Source organism: Musa acuminata, chromosome BXJ1-11 (genome assembly GCF_036884655.1).
Source record: "Musa acuminata AAA Group cultivar baxijiao chromosome BXJ1-11, Cavendish_Baxijiao_AAA, whole genome shotgun sequence".
In the NCBI taxonomy this organism is placed as follows: domain Eukaryota; kingdom Viridiplantae; phylum Streptophyta; class Magnoliopsida; order Zingiberales; family Musaceae; genus Musa; species Musa acuminata.
In genome coordinates this window covers 5,153,752-5,172,150 of record NC_088337.1, presented here as the reverse complement: position 1 = coordinate 5,172,150, position 18,399 = coordinate 5,153,752, and the positions used below count along the sequence as shown (strand labels likewise).

The window sequence follows — 18,399 nt, the reverse complement described above, 5'->3', positions numbered from 1 at the left end:
TTTCTGCAAATCATTGCCACAGTCATCCTCCATCGATAGATAGTTTCATCATCTATATCCTTTTCTTCATTCTCTTTTCAAAGGAATCGAGTTGATATTTAAGACCTAAGACTCAGAAGGGCCAGCTAGTCACAAATAATGCACCAAATCAGACAGCAATGCGAATCCTAGCAAAGGAATTTAAATGAACCAGCCAAGTAGGTTAAAGCTCAAAAACCCTAAGGGAACCTTAAACCTCAGTGCCAAACTCTCGGCGGCGCAATAAGCTGCTCGCTCGACAGATTCTGAACCAAGCGAAGAGCCCACCACATGATAACGACAACAAAAGCGAAGATTGAGGAAAGGAGAACAAGGGAGAAAGGATACGGTGTCCGGGAATGGCGATCTCGAGTATTGACGGCGAGGGGATTAGCGTTGCAGATGGACTCGACCGTGGTGAGGTCCCCGTTCCTCGCGGCGGCGTGGAGATCGGAAGATTCGCTGCCCCCCTTCGGTAATCGGTTCTTCCTCCTCGATGCCGCTCCGGGGTCTCCCATCTCCGCGGGGTGTGCCGTCGTGGAGCTTCAAGCGACGAAGGCAGCGGTAATACATAGTTGATTGAAGGCCGAGACCGTAGCAGGATGGGCCGAGTTAAGGCCCACAAATGTGGAGACGTACTTCGAACGAAGATACCTTGGATCGTTAGAATCGGACTAGGATTCCGAGAGACATCGGATCGAGCTGGGGCTTAACGCCCGCATCTTTCCTTCTTGGATTAGGATTATAGCTCGATTCGGATAGGAATCCGAATCGAACTGGGGTTCGGACAGTCTGCCTGTTATATAAGGACGTGACCTTTGGACTTGTCACGCATCACTCCTCTCCGACACTCTTCTTCGCTCCACACTGTTGTATCGTCGCGTGGAAAGATGTCTTCGCAACGAGGAGGAGGAGGAGGAGGGCGGCAACATTTGGTGGTGCGCTCGGTTTGGGCGTGGAACTTGGAGTACGAGTTCTCCATCATTGCTTCCCTCGTGGATCGCTTCTCTTACGTCGCCTTCGACACGGAGTTTCCCGGCTTCCTCTACAGAACTCGGAGGCCACACCGTCTTCTCCCGCCCAGCCTGCGCTACGCCATCCTCAAGGCCAACGTCGACAAGATGGAGCTCGTCCAACTCGGCCTCACCCTCTTCGACGCCTTCGGCGACCTCCCCTCCATCGGCACCGGCGGCAGGGTCGGGTACGTGTGGGAGTTCAACTTCCGCGAATTCGATGTCCGACGCGACCTCCACGCGCCGGACTCCGTCGACCTGCTCCGCTCCAGTGGCATCGACTTCGACCGGCTCCCCCTCTACGGCATTGACTCCGGCCAGTTCGCCGCCCACCTCTATCGTTCCGGCCTCGTCGCTCATTGCCGTTTCTGCCGCCCGCACTCCACTCGATGGATCGCCTTTCACAGCTGCTACGACTTCGCCTATCTCGTCAAGGTGCTGGGGTTCGGCCGGCCTCTGCCCGACACCCTGGAAGAGTTCCTCGGCCTGGTGAACTTGCTCTTCGGAGAGACTGTGGATCTCAAGCACATTATGCGCGGCTGCAAGGGTCTCTCCGGCGGGCTGGAGAGAGTGGCGAGTACCCTCGGGGTGCCACGCCAAGCTGGGAAGTCGCATCAAGCTGGATCAGATAGCTTGGTGACCTGCCAAGTCTATCTGAAGATGAAGCGGAGGTTCTTCGACGACCAAGACGCCAAGGTGGCCTGCCATCGCGGCATCATCTACGGCCTACAAGCCTGCTGAATTCCTCCTTCGTTCTTGGAGTTTGTCAACGTAGCGCAGTGAAGGTGGTCGATTCTCAAAGCAAGTCAACTCAAATATGATCTTTCTCTTTTTCTTTGTGCACAAATGTCGAATGTTTCAACGTAAATAATATACAAATCAAGTCGTCTGTCAAATTCGGATGTAAAAATTGATTGCTGCTTGTGATGTATGGTAAGAATCCGAAGATTGTTGGATATGCACCACATCGATCTGTGCTCTGTTATTTTCTTGGATAAACTGATAGCTTTCAAATTGGGCAAACAACATGATATGTTGATGGCCGACGAGAGGAAGTTCCCGTACAAGGGGGAGTTGTTTCGTCCACGATCAAATCATTCAACAAACCGCAGTATAAAGATTTACGCTGTAGGAAAGAAACATAGACTCGATATCAACTCGATGCGCACAATGACAGCATCGGATGTGTCTGCAAGTGCAGAATCGACAGTCAAAGCTGGTTTACAACCCCTGCGTTTGGATTCTGAGATCCAAGTCGTTTCCTCTTGATCCACCAACCATCTCACCTCTGCTTCCTTTCACATTCAAATCCAGCAGAAGAAGATAACTGTCGTCGGCCTCATCTCTACCTTCCTGATAAAGTTGAAACCCTGAATCGTTCCTCTTCTTGATGTTTTCCTCTGACCGCACTTCTCTCAGCTCCGAGTGCTTCTCTTCGCAAACCCGACCGACGTTCTCCGTCAAGCCTGATAGTGGCAAGTCGAAATCCGTAAGCTGGGCTCTGGTGGCTTCCAAACTGCCTGACGAGCCATTCATGTCGAAACAAAGATCTTCTGAGCTTTCTCCCGTATTGCTTACAAGCACTTCCCCAGAGCCTCGATTCTCATTTGCAATTTCTTCTGTACCTGGTCAAGTAATCTCGTGAATGTTACAAGGAGTAGAGCCTTTGTTTGCCACACACCATTAGGCTTACCACGAGCTGCTCCTACAGTTTCCTCTGCACTTCGATCTGATACCACAACGCCTCTCCAAGAAGTATTTCTCTGCATGGTTTGTGACACATTAGATGACCGATATAAATTAGAGAGCATAAATGAAAGCCTAGAGTTCACGGGATTACTAAATTACAAAAACTACATCAAGTGCACAAACATTCGAATCTATACCGTTTAATAAGAATCACAGACTAACCATTACTGCTAAGATTCTTACGCTTCGCAAAATTTCCCTAGCTTGTTCGAAGCTATTAAATCCTTTGTAGTATCTCGAGTCAAGAAGCTATTCTCCACGATTTATTTTCTTTAGCACAGTCCTATTTATTTGCAGAACTCATTGACGTTTTGTATGCAGCGTCACATCCCATATTTATAAAAAGAATAAAAAATCAGTAATTTATTATCCATTATTTATATAATAAACTTCCTTTTTTTGTTTTTTTTTCTTCATCCTTTAATTCAAATCCTTGTCTTTACAATAATAAATATTCTATTAATTAGAAAAAGGACTACATCTTCTTGGTAAGTCATAAGTCTCTTCCACCGAAGCTTCAGATCTATTACAAAGTAGTAAATTACTCTGAAAATAAATATTAGATAAACTGATTTATTATTAAATCTTTTATAGTATCTCGAGTTATTGATGTTTAGTAGTATTTCGAGTCATTACATAACTCATTGATGTTTTACATGCAGCACATGATATTTGTTAAAGCTTTGCAATTTCTTGTATAAAGTTTAAATTTTATATGCAACGATATGTAAAAGTAGAGTTTGTGCCATACACATACCCGACACCGTCTGTTCTAAAGACGTCACTGCTGGTGGTAGAGGAACAATTAGTCTTCTCGTGGTGTGTCTAACATCAAAGCTCAGACCCTTATTTATAGTTCCAAAACGAGACAACAAGTCTGATTTTCCCGATGTGGGACTATGGGACTTGCCAAACTAACAAATCTCCACCTTGGCATGTCCCAACAAAACTTGCTCCACCTTCTTCACAAAGCCCCAACGGGCAATCACCAACAATGAACACCAACCAAATCCAAGCACTGCTTGAACTTGTAAACCGGAAGAGGCTTCGTAAACATATCAGCTGGATTGTCCTTCGTATGAATTTTCTGAACAAGGACTTTTCCTTCAGCAATCAACCACTTAGCGGAATTATCACAAGAAACTGCATCTGAATAGGAAGTAGGCTCACCAACTTCACTTGTTTCTTCTGCAACAGACAAAGCATATGCAACCAAATTTGCATATCTTTGTGGTGGTCGAATATCTCTCCGTGGTCTATCCTTGGCTATGGAATATTGCTCTTCCTCTGGATCATCTGCGTCAGTAGACTCGGGACCACCTACTGGCATTCTTTGAGTAGAAGAGTTCGACTTAAAGGAATCTGAACTCCCAATCTCAAGCTCCACCTGCTTCTGCGCACTATCATTTGTACAACTAGTAGATTCCTCTTTAGAAGATAGCATAGATAATTCATCAAAAGTAACATCTCTACTGATTATAAATTTTGGGGATTTGGGATCAGGACACCATAATCTGTATCCTTTCACCCCAGTAGCATACCCAAGGAAAATACACTTTTTAGCCCGAGGCTCTAATTTTCCTTCATTTACATGCATGTATGCTGGACACCCAAAAATTTTAAAATCAGAATAATCAGCAGGAGTACCTGACCAAACTTCCTCTGGAGTTTTAAAGTTAAGTGCTGCAGAAGGAGCGCGGTTGACAACGTAACAGGCCATATTAATCGCCTCTGCCCAAAAGTCTTTTGTCAACCCTGCATTTGAGATCATACACCTCGCTCTCTCCAAGAGTGTTCTATTCATACGTTCAGCCACACCATTTTGCTGAGGTGTCATCCTAACAGTGCGATGCCGAACGATTCCTTCATTTTTGCAAAATTCATTAAAGTCACCTTCACAAAATTCCATGCCATTATCTGTTCGAAGCCGCTTAATCTGTTTACATGTTTGCTTCTCAATCAAAACCTTCCATTGTTTAAAGGTTAGAAAAACATCATTTTTATGCTTCAGAAAATAAACCCAAACTTTCCTGGAATAATCATCAATGAAAGTCAACATATACCTGGCACCACCCTTAGACTGAACTTGAGCTGGACCCCAAAGGTCTGAATGAATATAGTCAAGAGTACCTTTCGTTTTGTGAACTGCCGGAGAATTGAAGCTGACTCTTTTTTGCTTTCCAAAAATGCAGTGTTCACAAAAGTCCAGTGGCCCAGTACTCTGTCCACAAAGTAGACCTCTTTTGCTCAATATGCTCAAACCTTTTTCGCTCATATGACCCAAACGCATATGCCATAATTTGGTGATGTCAGAATCAGACAATGATGATGACGAGACTGCAACTGAACCTGTGACAGTAGTTCCCTGCAGAATATACAAGCTACCAGACCTACAAGCTTTCATAACAATAAGGGCACTTCTAGAAACTTTCATAACTCCACCTTCAGCTGTGTATTTACACCCAAGGGCCTCTAGGGTGCCTAAAGAGATGAGATTCTTTTTTAAATCAGGAACATGTCTAACATTAGTGAGCGTCCTCACAATACCATCATGCATTTTAATTCGGATTGTGCCTCTACCAACAACATCACATGCGGCATTATTGCCCATCAAAACAATTCCACCATTACAAGATTCATATGTGGAAAACAAATCCCTATTGGGACACATGTGATAAGAACAACCTGAATCTAAAATCCATTCATTTTTAGACTTTGTCCTGTCATCAGTAGCAAAGAAAATATTTCCAAAATTCTCATCAGATGCTACACTAGCTTCAGCGGATTCAATAGTTTTCTCAACAAATTTTTCCTTTTGCTTTAATTTATTTTTCAATTTAAAGCAATCAGATTTAATGTGCCCCATTTTATGACAATATCTGCATTCCAAATTTCTATGTCTGGATTTAGATCTAGATTTAGATCTACTACTGTCAAATTCTCTTTTATCCATTTTATCCCTGACAACCAGACCCTCAGCCTGATTTCCTCTACTTTCCCCAGTAATATTCCTGTCTATTTGCTCCTTAGATTTTAGTGCAGATTTAATTTCCTGATACGAAACTGTTTCTTTTCCATAAATCAAAGTATCACGGAAATGCTTAAAAGATTGGGGAAGAGAACACAAGAGTAACAAAGCCTTATCCTCATCATCAATTTTTGCATCTATATTCTCCAAATCCATAACCAAAGAATCAAACTTATCAAGATGTGAGAGTATAGATGTACCTTCAGTCATCCGAAGCATATACAGACTCTGCTTCAAGTAGAGACGATTCTCCACTGTCCTCTTCATGTACAAGGCTTTAAGTTTGTCCCACATGCTCTTAGCCGTAGTCTCCGTAGCTACCTCCCGTAAAACCTCATCAGAGAGATTTAGAATGATGCTTGATCGGGCCTTCTTATCCATACCCGCAAGCTCTTCTTTTGACATACCATCTGGAATGTTCTCAGCATCCTGTAGTGCCAAATCAACTCCGTCTTGAACCAAAATGGCCTCCATCTTGAGTTGCCACATGCCGAAGTTGACATTTCTGTCGAATTTCTCGACAACAATCTTTGTTATTGTCATTGTTGCCAAAAGATCCCAGAACCAGGCTCTGATACCAGTTTGTTAGAGCTAGCCCCAGGATATTTACCAAAGGATAATTTTGGCAACACAACAAAGACAATAAAGCGGAAATAATAAAAGCGACAAGAACAAACAAAACACCAGAACACCAGATATACGTGGTTCGGTCAAATGACTTTGACCTACATCCACGGAAGAAAGAGGAGCAAACTACTATTATAAAAGAGGGACACTTACAAATGCCTTAGGAAATGTTCCTAGGCCATAAAACACCTTCAGCTTCCTAAACAAGAAGACTTCAAACCATAAGCAGGTTTTCTTATGATGCCTGCTGTACTTCTTGTGGTATCTGTGATACTTCTCGTGGTGTGTCTAACATCAAAGCTCAGACCCTTATTTATAGTTCCAAAACGAGACAACAAGTCTGATTTTCCCGATGTGGGACTATGGGACTTGCCAAACTAACAAGCTTCAGCAAGGTGAGTGGAAGGCACCATGGCCTTCGTGGGAGCCAATCAATCATGTGAGGTTGCAATCAAGGTTTAGAGATGTTGAGCTAACTAACACTACTTCAAGTCAAAAATTAAAAGGATTAGAGAAAAGATGATGGGCTATGGATTTCCTGAGTAATTAATCCTTGTGAAGTGTCATTTCCACACACTGCCAATTTTTTGTACAGAACTTGCAAATAAATTGAAGACATCAAATTTACTCGTCACCGAAAGTATGTCAAGTTAGGTGCTCATGAATTCGAACGCCATCTTAACTTGTAGTTACCAAACTTGCAGTTCGAAGGACCACCTACATCAAAAGAGAACAAGATTCTTCGACTCTCCACTCGTCCAAACCATTCCGTAAGTTCAACGTAAGGTACAACGATGAGAAGTTCATGAGAAAACTGATTTGAAAATGTGAGAACATTTCCGTCACCCACTGCAAAAGCATGCTTCGGATATAATGATGAAACAAAGAATAAAGATGTGCAACATTTGCTAACAAAAAACACCTTATAGATCAACACATAAAGTCCCAGAAAACAACACATAAAGTTACCAATAAAATGTTAGAGCTTCAACACTAGAGCTGCCCTTACATGATCGTTGTCTTTCGTATCCGAATCCTATTCTTCATCCTCATCTTGTACATCATTTTTCAAACACAAGGTGATCAAGGGAAACATTAAGACATTTAATGTTTTGATGAGTCCTCATCAGCAGCTGCTTCACCTCTTCTCTTTTCCTTAGTGTCCGTGCCTTCTTCATCGACATTAGCTGACTCTTCAGGGATGGAGACTCCATTGTTTTCTTTAATATTATCCATTGAAACCGAGTCACCAACCTCCTTGATCGTAGTAAATTTATCATCTTTGGTCATAGGCTGTTTGCACTCAACTAGAAGGGCACAGACTTCCTCGGTGCTCACAAGGTCAATAGGTGTTTGCTAGGCCTTTGTCGTGGCGGTGAGGCTTGCACCTTTTTTAATGAGATACTCGATGAGCTCTGGATGAGATCCTTGAACGACATAGTGCAGAGGGGTCAAACCTTTCAAGTTAGCAGGCCTTGACAGAGACATCAGAGGATAATAGGATCCTAATTATCTCTAGATGACCTTTCTGAGCAGCAAAATGGATCGCAGCCGTATCACCCATAGCAGCAACAACTCCAATGTCGGTGTTATTCTTGCAGAGAAATCTTACTACCTCTGTCTGCCCAAACCAAGCAGCCAGATGAAGACTCAATTTCATATTATTCGTGTCAAGGTAGTAACATTAGATTACCAAACAAAAGATTTATCAATAGATTCGTTTGTTCCACTTTTTTACAAAATAAAAAGAAAAGAAAAAATGTGCAATGCATACGAGAATCAAATTTCAGAATTGATAGGGAGAAGCTTGGCGCTACCAGATCCCCTCGCCACCTAAGCCAGCAACGCCACCAAAGCCAAATGTGGGGGCCCCCACCAACACCTCCCAATTGCCAGCAGGGATCTGCCCTGCCAATCCTGGCTTCACAACGTGGTGTCACGGCCTTAGCTGGAATTGCCTAAGGCGTGATGCACCCTTGCGGCCAAGACGCGAACTTAGCTTGCGTTGCCTAAGACTTGCTTCGCCCTTGCGATATTGTTTCGCAAAGAACAGCCCACTTGCAACCTCTCGCTGGTCCCGAAGGACCTGTAAAAGAGAAAGTTGATTAGTACGAAAGAACGAGCAACGGACAAGTCCCGAAATCTCGCGAAAAGGGGAAGCTTTACAAGCAATTCAACGAGCACCTTGCGTGCACAAGAGAAAAGAGGGAGAGGTGGAAAACAAGGGCTTTAGAAGGTTGAACGAATAGCTGCAAGCCCACAAACAGTTGCTCACCGAGTCCCGGGCCCGACAACAAGTTCCCGTCAAGGCAACGTGCGAACTTGCGAATGAGTGTTCAACGCCTTGTACTATATCGAAGCCCCATCCACCCCTGTGCCACCCGGGGGGTTCAAAGGGGCTGAGATGGCTGACGTTTTGGTGAGCGAAGGCAGATTCCAGAAATCAGCCCGCGACACACGAAAACGGAGCTGTTTTGGGCTGTTTTGAGGATGTTTTGCTCGGTTCGATGAGCGGTCGCTTTTTAACGCTGCAGCTTGTTCGAACTTACATTTTTACAAGTAAAATGACTCAAAACCAAGGCAAAACAAGCTGCTAAGTAACTGTACATGTAGATGAGAGCGACGAACGGTTCGTTGAACGGAGTTGTTGCGGGCGCGCGACGACCGTTCGTGACATTCTCCCCCACCTAAACTGTTGACGCCCTCGTCGAGGCTTGTTGGTAGTTGTTGATGATCTCTTCTTCATGTCGCAGGGCGTCTTCAGGCTCCCAACTGGCTTCAGTTCGGGGAGGTTTTCGCCACTTCACCAAGTACTCTGTCTGCTCAGCTCCGTTGGGTAGCTTTATCTTGTGGTCCGCCAGAATGGTTTCAACTCGCTTCTCGTAGGAGGCTGTGATGGGAGGTAGCCGAGTTGGACACTTCGGGAAGCATCTTGCGGATCCGAGTGGTAGGCTTTTAGGTTGCTGGCGTGAAGAACGTTGTGAATTTTGAACCACGTCGGCAGCTGCAACTTATAAGAGACGTTGCCTACCCTGCTGATAATTGGGAAGGGCCCTTCATACTTGCGCACCAATCCTTTGTGGACTTTGTTCCTAAAGAATTGGAGTGATGCTGGTTGGAGCTTTACCAACACCAAATCGCCAACTTTGAACTCTTGCGGTCGCCTTCCTAAGTCTGCCCACTTCTTCATCCTTCTTGCCGCCTTCTCCAAGTAAGCCCGCGCAATATCTGCATTTCGATGCCACTCCTTTGCGAAATGGTAGGCTGACGGACTACTCCCAGTATACCCAATGGCCATGGTGTGCGGAGTCGACGGTTGTTGTCCGGTAATGATCTCGAAGGGGCTCTTGTTGGATGCAAAGCTCCGCTGCAAGTTGTAGGAGAATTGGGCAATGTCCAACAGCTTCACCCAATCTCGTTGGTTGGCACTCACGTAGTGCCAAAGATATTGCTCCAGAAGCGAGAGTATCCTTTCAGTCTGGCCATCCGTCTAGGGGTGGAGGCTTGTAGAGAAGTATAACTTTGACCCCAACAATTTGAATAGCTCGGTCCAGAATCGTCCCAGGAACCGAGCGTCTCGATCACTAATGATATTGTGCGGGACTCCCCAATACTTCACCACATCCTTCATCATCAGCTTAGCCGCCTCCTCTGCTGAACGGTGTAGGGGAGCATCAATGAAAGTTGCATACTTTGAAAACCGATCGACCACCACGAGTATCGATCCGAGTCTCCCTACAAGTGGCAAGCTTGATATGAAGTCCAAGGAAATGCTCTCCCACGGCCTTTCTGGTACGGGCAACGACTCCAAAAGTCCCACCGGCTTCCGTTGCTCCACCTTGTCTTGTTAGCAAGTAAGGCATGTTCGAACATATTCCACCACATCAATCCCATCTTCGGCCAGTAGAAGGCCCTCTCCACGAGAGCCAACGTTTTGTGAATACCTGGGTGTCCAGCCCAAAGGGAATCGTGACACTCTTTTAAAAGTTCACGCCTCAAATTGTCTACTCGGGGAACATAAACCCTATTGCTTTTGTTGTAAACGAGTCCCTCCTGGACCCAAAATCGTCGTGTCTTGCCTTCTTTGATGAGCTGCATCAGGATAACTGCCTGGGGGTCACTATACAGTCCATCTCTGATCCTGGAAAGGAAGTTGGAGTGCAACTGACTTGCTTGGCCTCCGCCCTCCAATTGTGTGGCATTCACACGCTCCACTTTCCGACTCAATGCATCGGCCACGACATTCGCCTTCCCAGGCTTATACTCTATTGCCATATCAAATTCAGCCAGGAAGTCCTGCCAACGCGCCTGCTTTGGGGAGATCTTCTTCTGAGTTTGGAAATAGCTCAGAGCGATGTTGTCCGTCCTCAGCACAAATCGCGATTCGCGGAGATAGTGTCGCCAAACTCGTAGACAATGGATCACCGCTGTCATCTCCTTCTCATGCACTGGATGTCGCCACTCGGTCTCGTTGAGTTTGCGACTCTCGTAGGCCACCGGATGACCCTCCTGCATGAGTACTCCCCCAATAGCAAAGTCCGAAGCATCTGTATGGACTTCAAAAGGCTCCCCATAGTCTGGCAATTTGAGCACTGGTTCTTCCATAACAGCGGCCTTCAGATCTTGGAATGTCATTTCACATTTCTCAGACCACTTCCAAGGTTGCTCTTTCTTCAGTAACTCCGTCAGTGGAGTTGCACGCTTCGAGTACCCCGCTATGAAGCGTCGATAGTAGTTGACGAAACCAATGAAGGATCTCAACTCTGGCACCTTCTTTGGAGTTCGCCATTCCGCAATCGCTTGCACCTTCAACCTATCCATCCGAATAGAACCATTACCGATTTGATGCCCCAAGAATAGGATCTCCGTTTGGGCGAAGTAGCATTTCTCCCTTTTTACGAACAATGTATTCTCCCTGAGAACCTTGAAAATTGTCCGAAGGTGCTGGACATGTTCCTCGAGCGTTTGGTTGTATACGACGATATCGTCTAAGTAGACGACCACGAACTTGTCCAAATACTCCTTGAATAGTTGGTTCATGAGAGTGCAGAACGTGGCTGGAGCGTTGGTTAAGCCGAAAGGCATCACCAAGAACTCAAACGCTCCATACCTGATCACACAGGTAGTCTTCGCCTCGTCGCCTTCAACGATGCGCACCTGCCAATACCCCGACCGAAGGTCGAGTTTTGAGAAATACTTAGCTTTGCCCAACTGGTCGAACAAGTCCGCGATGAGCGGGATGGGATACTCGTTCTTCACTGTCACTTTGTTAAGGGCTCGGTAATCGACGCAGAGTCGGAGGCTCCTATCTTGTTTCTTCTGGAAGAGAACTAGAGCTCCGAAAGGTGCTTTAGAGCTGAGGATGAGACCACTACTTAGCAATTCACCTAACTGCTTCCTGAGTTCTGCCAACTCTGGCGGGGGCATGCGGTAGGGTGGTCTCGCTGGAGGCTTCACTCCTGGCTCCAGCTCGATGCTGTGATCCGCGCCTCTGCATGGTGGAAGAGTCTTCGGCAATTCGGGTGGCATAACGTCATTGAACTCTTTCAGGACGTTCGCCACCACAGCAGGTTCTTGAATGGCCTTCTCGTTGAGTGGCTCTAGCTTCATAGCAGCCACAAATGTTAATTCACCTTTTCGCACCCCTTTCTTCAGTTGTAATGTCGATATGTGTTGGTGCTCCTTGGTTCCTCTTCGAGAGACAGGAACCACGCAGGGGTCGTCACCTCCCATCATACATAGGGAGTTCAAGAACGGCATTGGCACCAACTTCGCCACGTGCATAAACTCCATTCCAAGAATCACTTGGAAGTCATCCAATGGCACTGCCATCATGTTGGTGTTCCCGCTCCATGTCCCGATTTTGATGGGGACTCCCTTCGCTAACCCGAAGATTCGCCTGGCCTCCGAGTTCACCGCCTTCATTCGGCTTGGGCTCTTCTCCAAGATCAACCCAAGTCGTTGTGCTTCTCGATCAGCTATGAAGTTGTGGGTAGCGCCCGTGTCCACCATTGCACGGGTCGTTTGGCCATTTAGCTTGATGTCCACATACATCAGTTCACTACTTCCTGCTTTTTGTGTCTTTGTTTTCATGTTCTCCCCCACTTGACCCCGCATGGCGTTCAACAAAAGCATTGCTCCCATCCGGGATCCTTGTGACTCCACGTCGTCGCTGCTGGATTCAGAACTGCTCGAACTAAGAGCAACAGCTTTGCCCTTGTCCGATCGGGGGGGGTGGATGGAAGCCGTCAAAGCATTGAGTACCTGTTTTTGTGGGCACTCCCTCACCATGTGAGGTCCTCCGCACAAGTAGCATCCTCCAGGTTTTGAAACCTTGCCTTTCGGGTTTGGCCCTTTGTGGGAACTCTTCTTCTTTTGTTCACCCCCGAGCTCCTTCCCTCGAGAATGTTTCGGAGGGCGATTGCTTGAAGATTGTTTCCTTCTCCTTGGGTCTTTAGAGGAAACAAAGTCGGTGAGCCTTTCTGCAGCAGCAATTGCCCCGACCACATCGGTAACATTCCTTCGATTTAGTTCTTGTTGAGCCCATGGCTTCAAACCATCGAGGAAGCTGAACAACTTGTCCTTCTCGGACATGTCCTGTATGTCCAGCATTAGTGCAGAAAACTGTTTCACATAATCTCATATGGTGGTACTCTGGCGGAGTTGTCTCAACTTCCTTCTTGCGACGAACTCTGTGTTCTCTGGTAGGAACTGAGTTCTCAACTCCCGCTTCAAGTCCTCCCATGTGTCAACCCGACACCGACCTTGTTGGATCTCCTCCCAGCGAGTTCGCCACCAAAGTTTTGCATCTCCATTCAGATACATTGTTGCTATAGAAACTTTGGTATCTTCAGAATCGGGCCTCGTAGCTCGAAAGTATTGTTCCATGTTGAACAGAAAGTTCTCGAGCTCTTTGGCATCTCTGGCCCCTCCATATCCATGAGGCTCGGGTGCCCGTAAATTTTGTAGTGGTGCAACGCGGGTGTTGCTTCCTCCCGCATTTAGTGCTCTAGTGAGCATTGTCACCCTTGAAGTGAGTTCCGCCACAACTTCCTGCAGGTGTTGCACGGAGTCTTTGGTGTCATCAGACAGTCGGTCGACTAGGGCCTCGACCTTGTCTATCCTGGACTCTGCTTCCTCTTGCGAGCTCTCTACCCTAACAAGCCTTTGTTGGCCATGGTAGAGTTCCTCCACGCTTGCTTCAAGAACATCCAAGCGGGTTTCCGCCGTTGTGAGTCTCTCCTTGTGACTCTTCTTCCCAGTTGGCGCTCCATATTGCGCCTCCTCCGCTCGCGGAGAGTAGCCAACTTCTCGCTCATCATGTTCGCTGTCGCGCTCCTCTTGAGCGGCTCCAACAGCATGAAAGCGAGTGTGCACATGCAGCCCACCTGTGGCTGCTTGGGGCAAGGGTCTGGCTTGCCCCGTCTTGCTGGATTCGCCACGATGCTTTGACATAGCGAAGTTACGAAGTTCCTTCGCTGCTCGCTTGAAGTGCTTGCCCGCTCTGATACCACAATGTCACGGCCTTAGCTAGAATTGCCTAAGGCGTGAGGCACCCTTGCGGCCAAGACGCGAACTTAGCTTGCGTTGCCTAAGACGCGCTTCGCCCTTACGATATTGCTCTGCAAAGATCAGCCCACTTGCAACCTCTCGCAGGTCCCAAAGGACCTGTAAAAGAGAAAGTTGACTAGTTCGAAAGAACGAGCAACAGACAAGTCCCGAAGTCTCGCGAAAAGGGGAAGCTTTACAAGCAATTCAGCGAGCACCTTGCGTGCACAAGAGAAAAGAGAGAGAGGGGGAAACCAAGGGCTTTAGAAGGTTGAACGAACAGCTGCAAGCCCACAAACAACTGCTCACCGAGTCCCGAGCGCAACAACAAGTTCCCGTCAAGGCAACGTGCGAACTTGCGAATGAGTGTTCAACGCCCAGTACTATACCGAAGCCCCATCCACCCCTGTGCCACCCGGGGGGTTCAAAGGGGCTGAGATGGCTGACGTTTTGGTGAGCGGAGGCAGATTCCAGAAATCAGCCCGCTGCACACGAAAACGGAGCTATTTTGGGCTGTTTTGTTCGGTTCGGTGAGCGGTCGCTCTGTAACGCTGCAGCTTATTTGAACTTACATTTTTACAAGCAAAATGACTCAAAACCAAGGCAAAACAGGCTGCCAAGTAACTGTACATGTAGATGAGAGCGACGAACGGTTCGTTGAACGGAGTTGTTGCGGGCGCGCGACGACCGTTCGTGACAGTGGGCACATAAGACCCACTCCTTACTAATGCCGCAGCTAAAGAAACCATGCCCCGCATTAATGGTTGGCAGCATGCCCCAGCTTCCCCGACCGCCTCCTGGCTGACATCTCAACAGAAGCGATGCCTCTGCATTAATGACTGGCAGCATGCCCCTGCTTCCCTAGTAGCCTCCTGGTTGACATATCAACAAAAGCCATGCTTTAGTATTAATGATTGATAGCATGACCCGATTTCACTAGCCTTCCCCTCCGGACGACCGATAGAGGGCCCACTCTTTGCCTAACCCAAAGCGACAGGGGAGTTAGCCCAAAGGCGTCCCAACGGTCCGCACCAGCAAGCCGTCCTTATTAATGCCGCCACCATACATAGTAAGAGGGGCCTGGCTAACACACGTCTAGACTGCTCGATGCCTTGGTAAAAAATCCAAGCCCCAGACCAAGACAAAAGGAGGCAGGCAAAAACCCTCTATTCTCTCATTTACACTACTCACACTATTGTCTTCCTGCCCCTCCATCAGTCCATCGGCGCAAGCCTATTGTGCAAGGTCGTCAGCGTAGCTTGAAGGCGTGACTAGAAGGCAAGCCAGCAGAAGAGACCTACACTTTTGGCAGATAACTAATCAGGCCGACTCACCGATCGACGGTCTTTGTGTGTTAAGAAGAAATATCCAAAAGTTGAGTTTGTACCCTATGACTTGCAAATTTCTTAGATGACAACAGATTTAGTATAAGAAACTATGATATATCCTCTTTCCCACCACATAGAGGTTGAAGATATGGAATAATTTTTGTTAATTTACTTACCCAAGATTGAGATCTTGAAAAGTAAAGCACTTGTTGGATGTTTAAAAATTCTAATACCCAAAAACACATAACATACATTGACAGAAAAGAGATGTTTAAATTGTCGACGGCAACAATTTCTCAGCTTCGTAATGAACATTTCCTATATTAAATCTAAGTATCGAAGCAACACAATTCCACCCACAAGTTATGTGGAAGTTCTTATACCGAAGAGTGTCAGTGTGGATGAATCCGCATGTATCATTTCTGCAAATCATTGCCACAGTCATCCTCCATCGATAGATAGTTTCATCATCTATATCCTTTTCTTCATTCTCTTTTCAAAGGAATCGAGTTGATATTTAAGACCTAAGACTCAGAAGGGCCAGCTAGTCACAAATAATGCACCAAATCAGACAGCAATGCGAATCCTAGCAAAGGAATTTAAATGAACCAGCCAAGTAGGTTAAAGCTCAAAAACCCTAAGGGAACCTTAAACCTCAGTGCCAAACTCTCGGCGGCGCAATAAGCTGCTCGCTCGACAGATTCTGAACCAAGCGAAGAGCCCACCACATGATAACGACAACAAAAGCGAAGATTGAGGAAAGGAGAACAAGGGAGAAAGGATACGGTGTCCGGGAATGGCGATCTCGAGTATTGACGGCGAGGGGATTAGCGTTGCAGATGGACTCGACCGTGGTGAGGTCCCCGTTCCTCGCGGCGGCGTGGAGATCGGAAGATTCGCTGCCCCCCTTCGGTAATCGGTTCTTCCTCCTCGATGCCGCTCCGGGGTCTCCCATCTCCGCGGGGTGTGCCGTCGTGGAGCTTCAAGCGACGAAGGCAGCGGTAATACATAGTTGATTGAAGGCCGAGACCGTAGCAGGATGGGCCGAGTTAAGGCCCACAAATGTGGAGACGTACTTCGAACGAAGATACCTTGGATCGTTAGAATCGGACTAGGATTCCGAGAGACATCGGATCGAGCTGGGGCTTAACGCCCGCATCTTTCCTTCTTGGATTAGGATTATAGCTCGATTCGGATAGGATTCCGAATCGAACTGGGGTTCGGACAGTCTGCCTGTTATATAAGGACGTGACCTTTGGACTTGTCACGCATCACTCCTCTCCGACACTCTTCTTCGCTCCACACTGTTGTATCGTCGCGTGGAAAGATGTCTTCGCAACGAGGAGGAGGAGGAGGAGGGCGGCAACATTTGGTGGTGCGCTCGGTTTGGGCGTGGAACTTGGAGTACGAGTTCTCCATCATTGCTTCCCTCGTGGATCGCTTCTCTTACGTCGCCTTCGACACGGAGTTTCCCGGCTTCCTCTACAGAACTCGGAGGCCACACCGTCTTCTCCCGCCCAGCCTGCGCTACGCCATCCTCAAGGCCAACGTCGACAAGATGGAGCTCGTCCAACTCGGCCTCACCCTCTTCGACGCCTTCGGCGACCTCCCCTCCATCGGCACCGGCGGCAGGGTCGGGTACGTGTGGGAGTTCAACTTCCGCGAATTCGATGTCCGACGCGACCTCCACGCGCCGGACTCCGTCGACCTGCTCCGCTCCAGTGGCATCGACTTCGACCGGCTCCCCCTCTACGGCATTGACTCCGGCCAGTTCGCCGCCCACCTCTATCGTTCCGGCCTCGTCGCTCATTGCCGTTTCTGCCGCCCGCACTCCACTCGATGGATCGCCTTTCACAGCTGCTACGACTTCGCCTATCTCGTCAAGGTGCTGGGGTTCGGCCGGCCTCTGCCCGACACCCTGGAAGAGTTCCTCGGCCTGGTGAACTTGCTCTTCGGAGAGACTGTGGATCTCAAGCACATTATGCGCGGCTGCAAGGGTCTCTCCGGCGGGCTGGAGAGAGTGGCGAGTACCCTCGGGGTGCCACGCCAAGCTGGGAAGTCGCATCAAGCTGGATCAGATAGCTTGGTGACCTGCCAAGTCTATCTGAAGATGAAGCGGAGGTTCTTCGACGACCAAGACGCCAAGGTGGCCTGCCATCGCGGCATCATCTACGGCCTACAAGCCTGCTGAATTCCTCCTTCGTTCTTGGAGTTTGTCAACGCAGCGCAGTGAAGGTGGTCGATTCTCAAAGCAAGTCAACTCAAATATGATCTTTCTCTTTTTCTTTGTGCACAAATGTCGAATGTTTCAACGTAAATAATATACAAATCAAGTCGTCTGTCAAATTCGGATGTAAAAATTGATTGCTGCTTGTGATGTATGGTAAGAATCCGAAGATTGTTGGATATGCACCACATCGATCTGTGCTCTGTTATTTTCTTGGATAAACTGATAGCTTTCAAATTGGGCAAACAACATGATATGTTGATGGCCGACGAGAGGAAGTTCCCGTACAAGGGGGAGTTGTTTCGTCCACGATCAAATCATTCAACAAACCGCAGTATAAAGATTTACGCTGTAGGAAAGAAACATAGACTCGATATCAACTCGATGCGCACAATGACAGCATCGGATGTGTCTGCAAGTGCAGAATCGACAGTCAAAGCTGGTTTACAACCCCTGCGTTTGGATTCTGAGATCCAAGTCGTTTCCTCTTGATCCACCAACCATCTCACCTCTGCTTCCTTTCACATTCAAATCCAGCAGAAGAAGATAACTGTCGTCGGCCTCATCTCTACCTTCCTGATAAAGTTGAAACCCTGAATCGTTCCTCTTCTTGATGTTTTCCTCTGACCGCACTTCTCTCAGCTCCGAGTGCTTCTCTTCGCAAACCCGACCGACGTTCTCCGTCAAGCCTGATAGTGGCAAGTCGAAATCCGTAAGCTGGGCTCTGGTGGCTTCCAAACTGCCTGACGAGCCATTCATGTCGAAACAAAGATCTTCTGGGCTTTCTCCAGTATTGCTTACAAGCACTTCCCCAGAGCCTCGATTCTCATTTGAAATTTCTTCTGTACCTGGTCAAGTAAT

At 47.4% G+C, this 18,399-nt stretch overlaps 2 protein-coding genes, 1 long non-coding RNA gene and 1 pseudogene across 3 annotated transcripts; 2 read left to right on the top strand and 2 right to left on the bottom strand.

Annotated features, from left to right (window-relative positions):
* The first annotated feature begins 908 nt into the window (after positions 1-908).
* LOC135596396 (probable CCR4-associated factor 1 homolog 11) lies at positions 909-1,772 on the top strand. The gene has a single exon (XM_065088453.1). The coding sequence runs from the start codon at positions 909-911 to the stop codon at positions 1,770-1,772; it is 864 nt and encodes a 287-aa protein (XP_064944525.1).
* Positions 1,773-2,079: 307 nt separating this feature from the next.
* On the bottom strand, positions 2,080-16,323 carry LOC135596998 (uncharacterized). Its single transcript, XR_010481080.1, has 3 exons — positions 15,695-16,323; positions 2,725-2,794; positions 2,080-2,656 (listed from the first exon to the last, which is right to left on the bottom strand). It is a non-coding gene; the product is annotated as an uncharacterized LOC135596998 (long non-coding RNA).
* On the bottom strand, positions 7,374-8,095 carry LOC135596997 (uncharacterized; annotated as a pseudogene).
* Positions 16,324-16,586: 263 nt separating the features above from the next.
* LOC103994892 (probable CCR4-associated factor 1 homolog 11) lies at positions 16,587-17,740 on the top strand. The gene has a single exon (XM_065088618.1). The coding sequence runs from the start codon at positions 16,639-16,641 to the stop codon at positions 17,500-17,502; it is 864 nt and encodes a 287-aa protein (XP_064944690.1). The 5' UTR covers positions 16,587-16,638; the 3' UTR covers positions 17,503-17,740.
* The last annotated feature ends 659 nt before the right edge of the window (positions 17,741-18,399 follow it).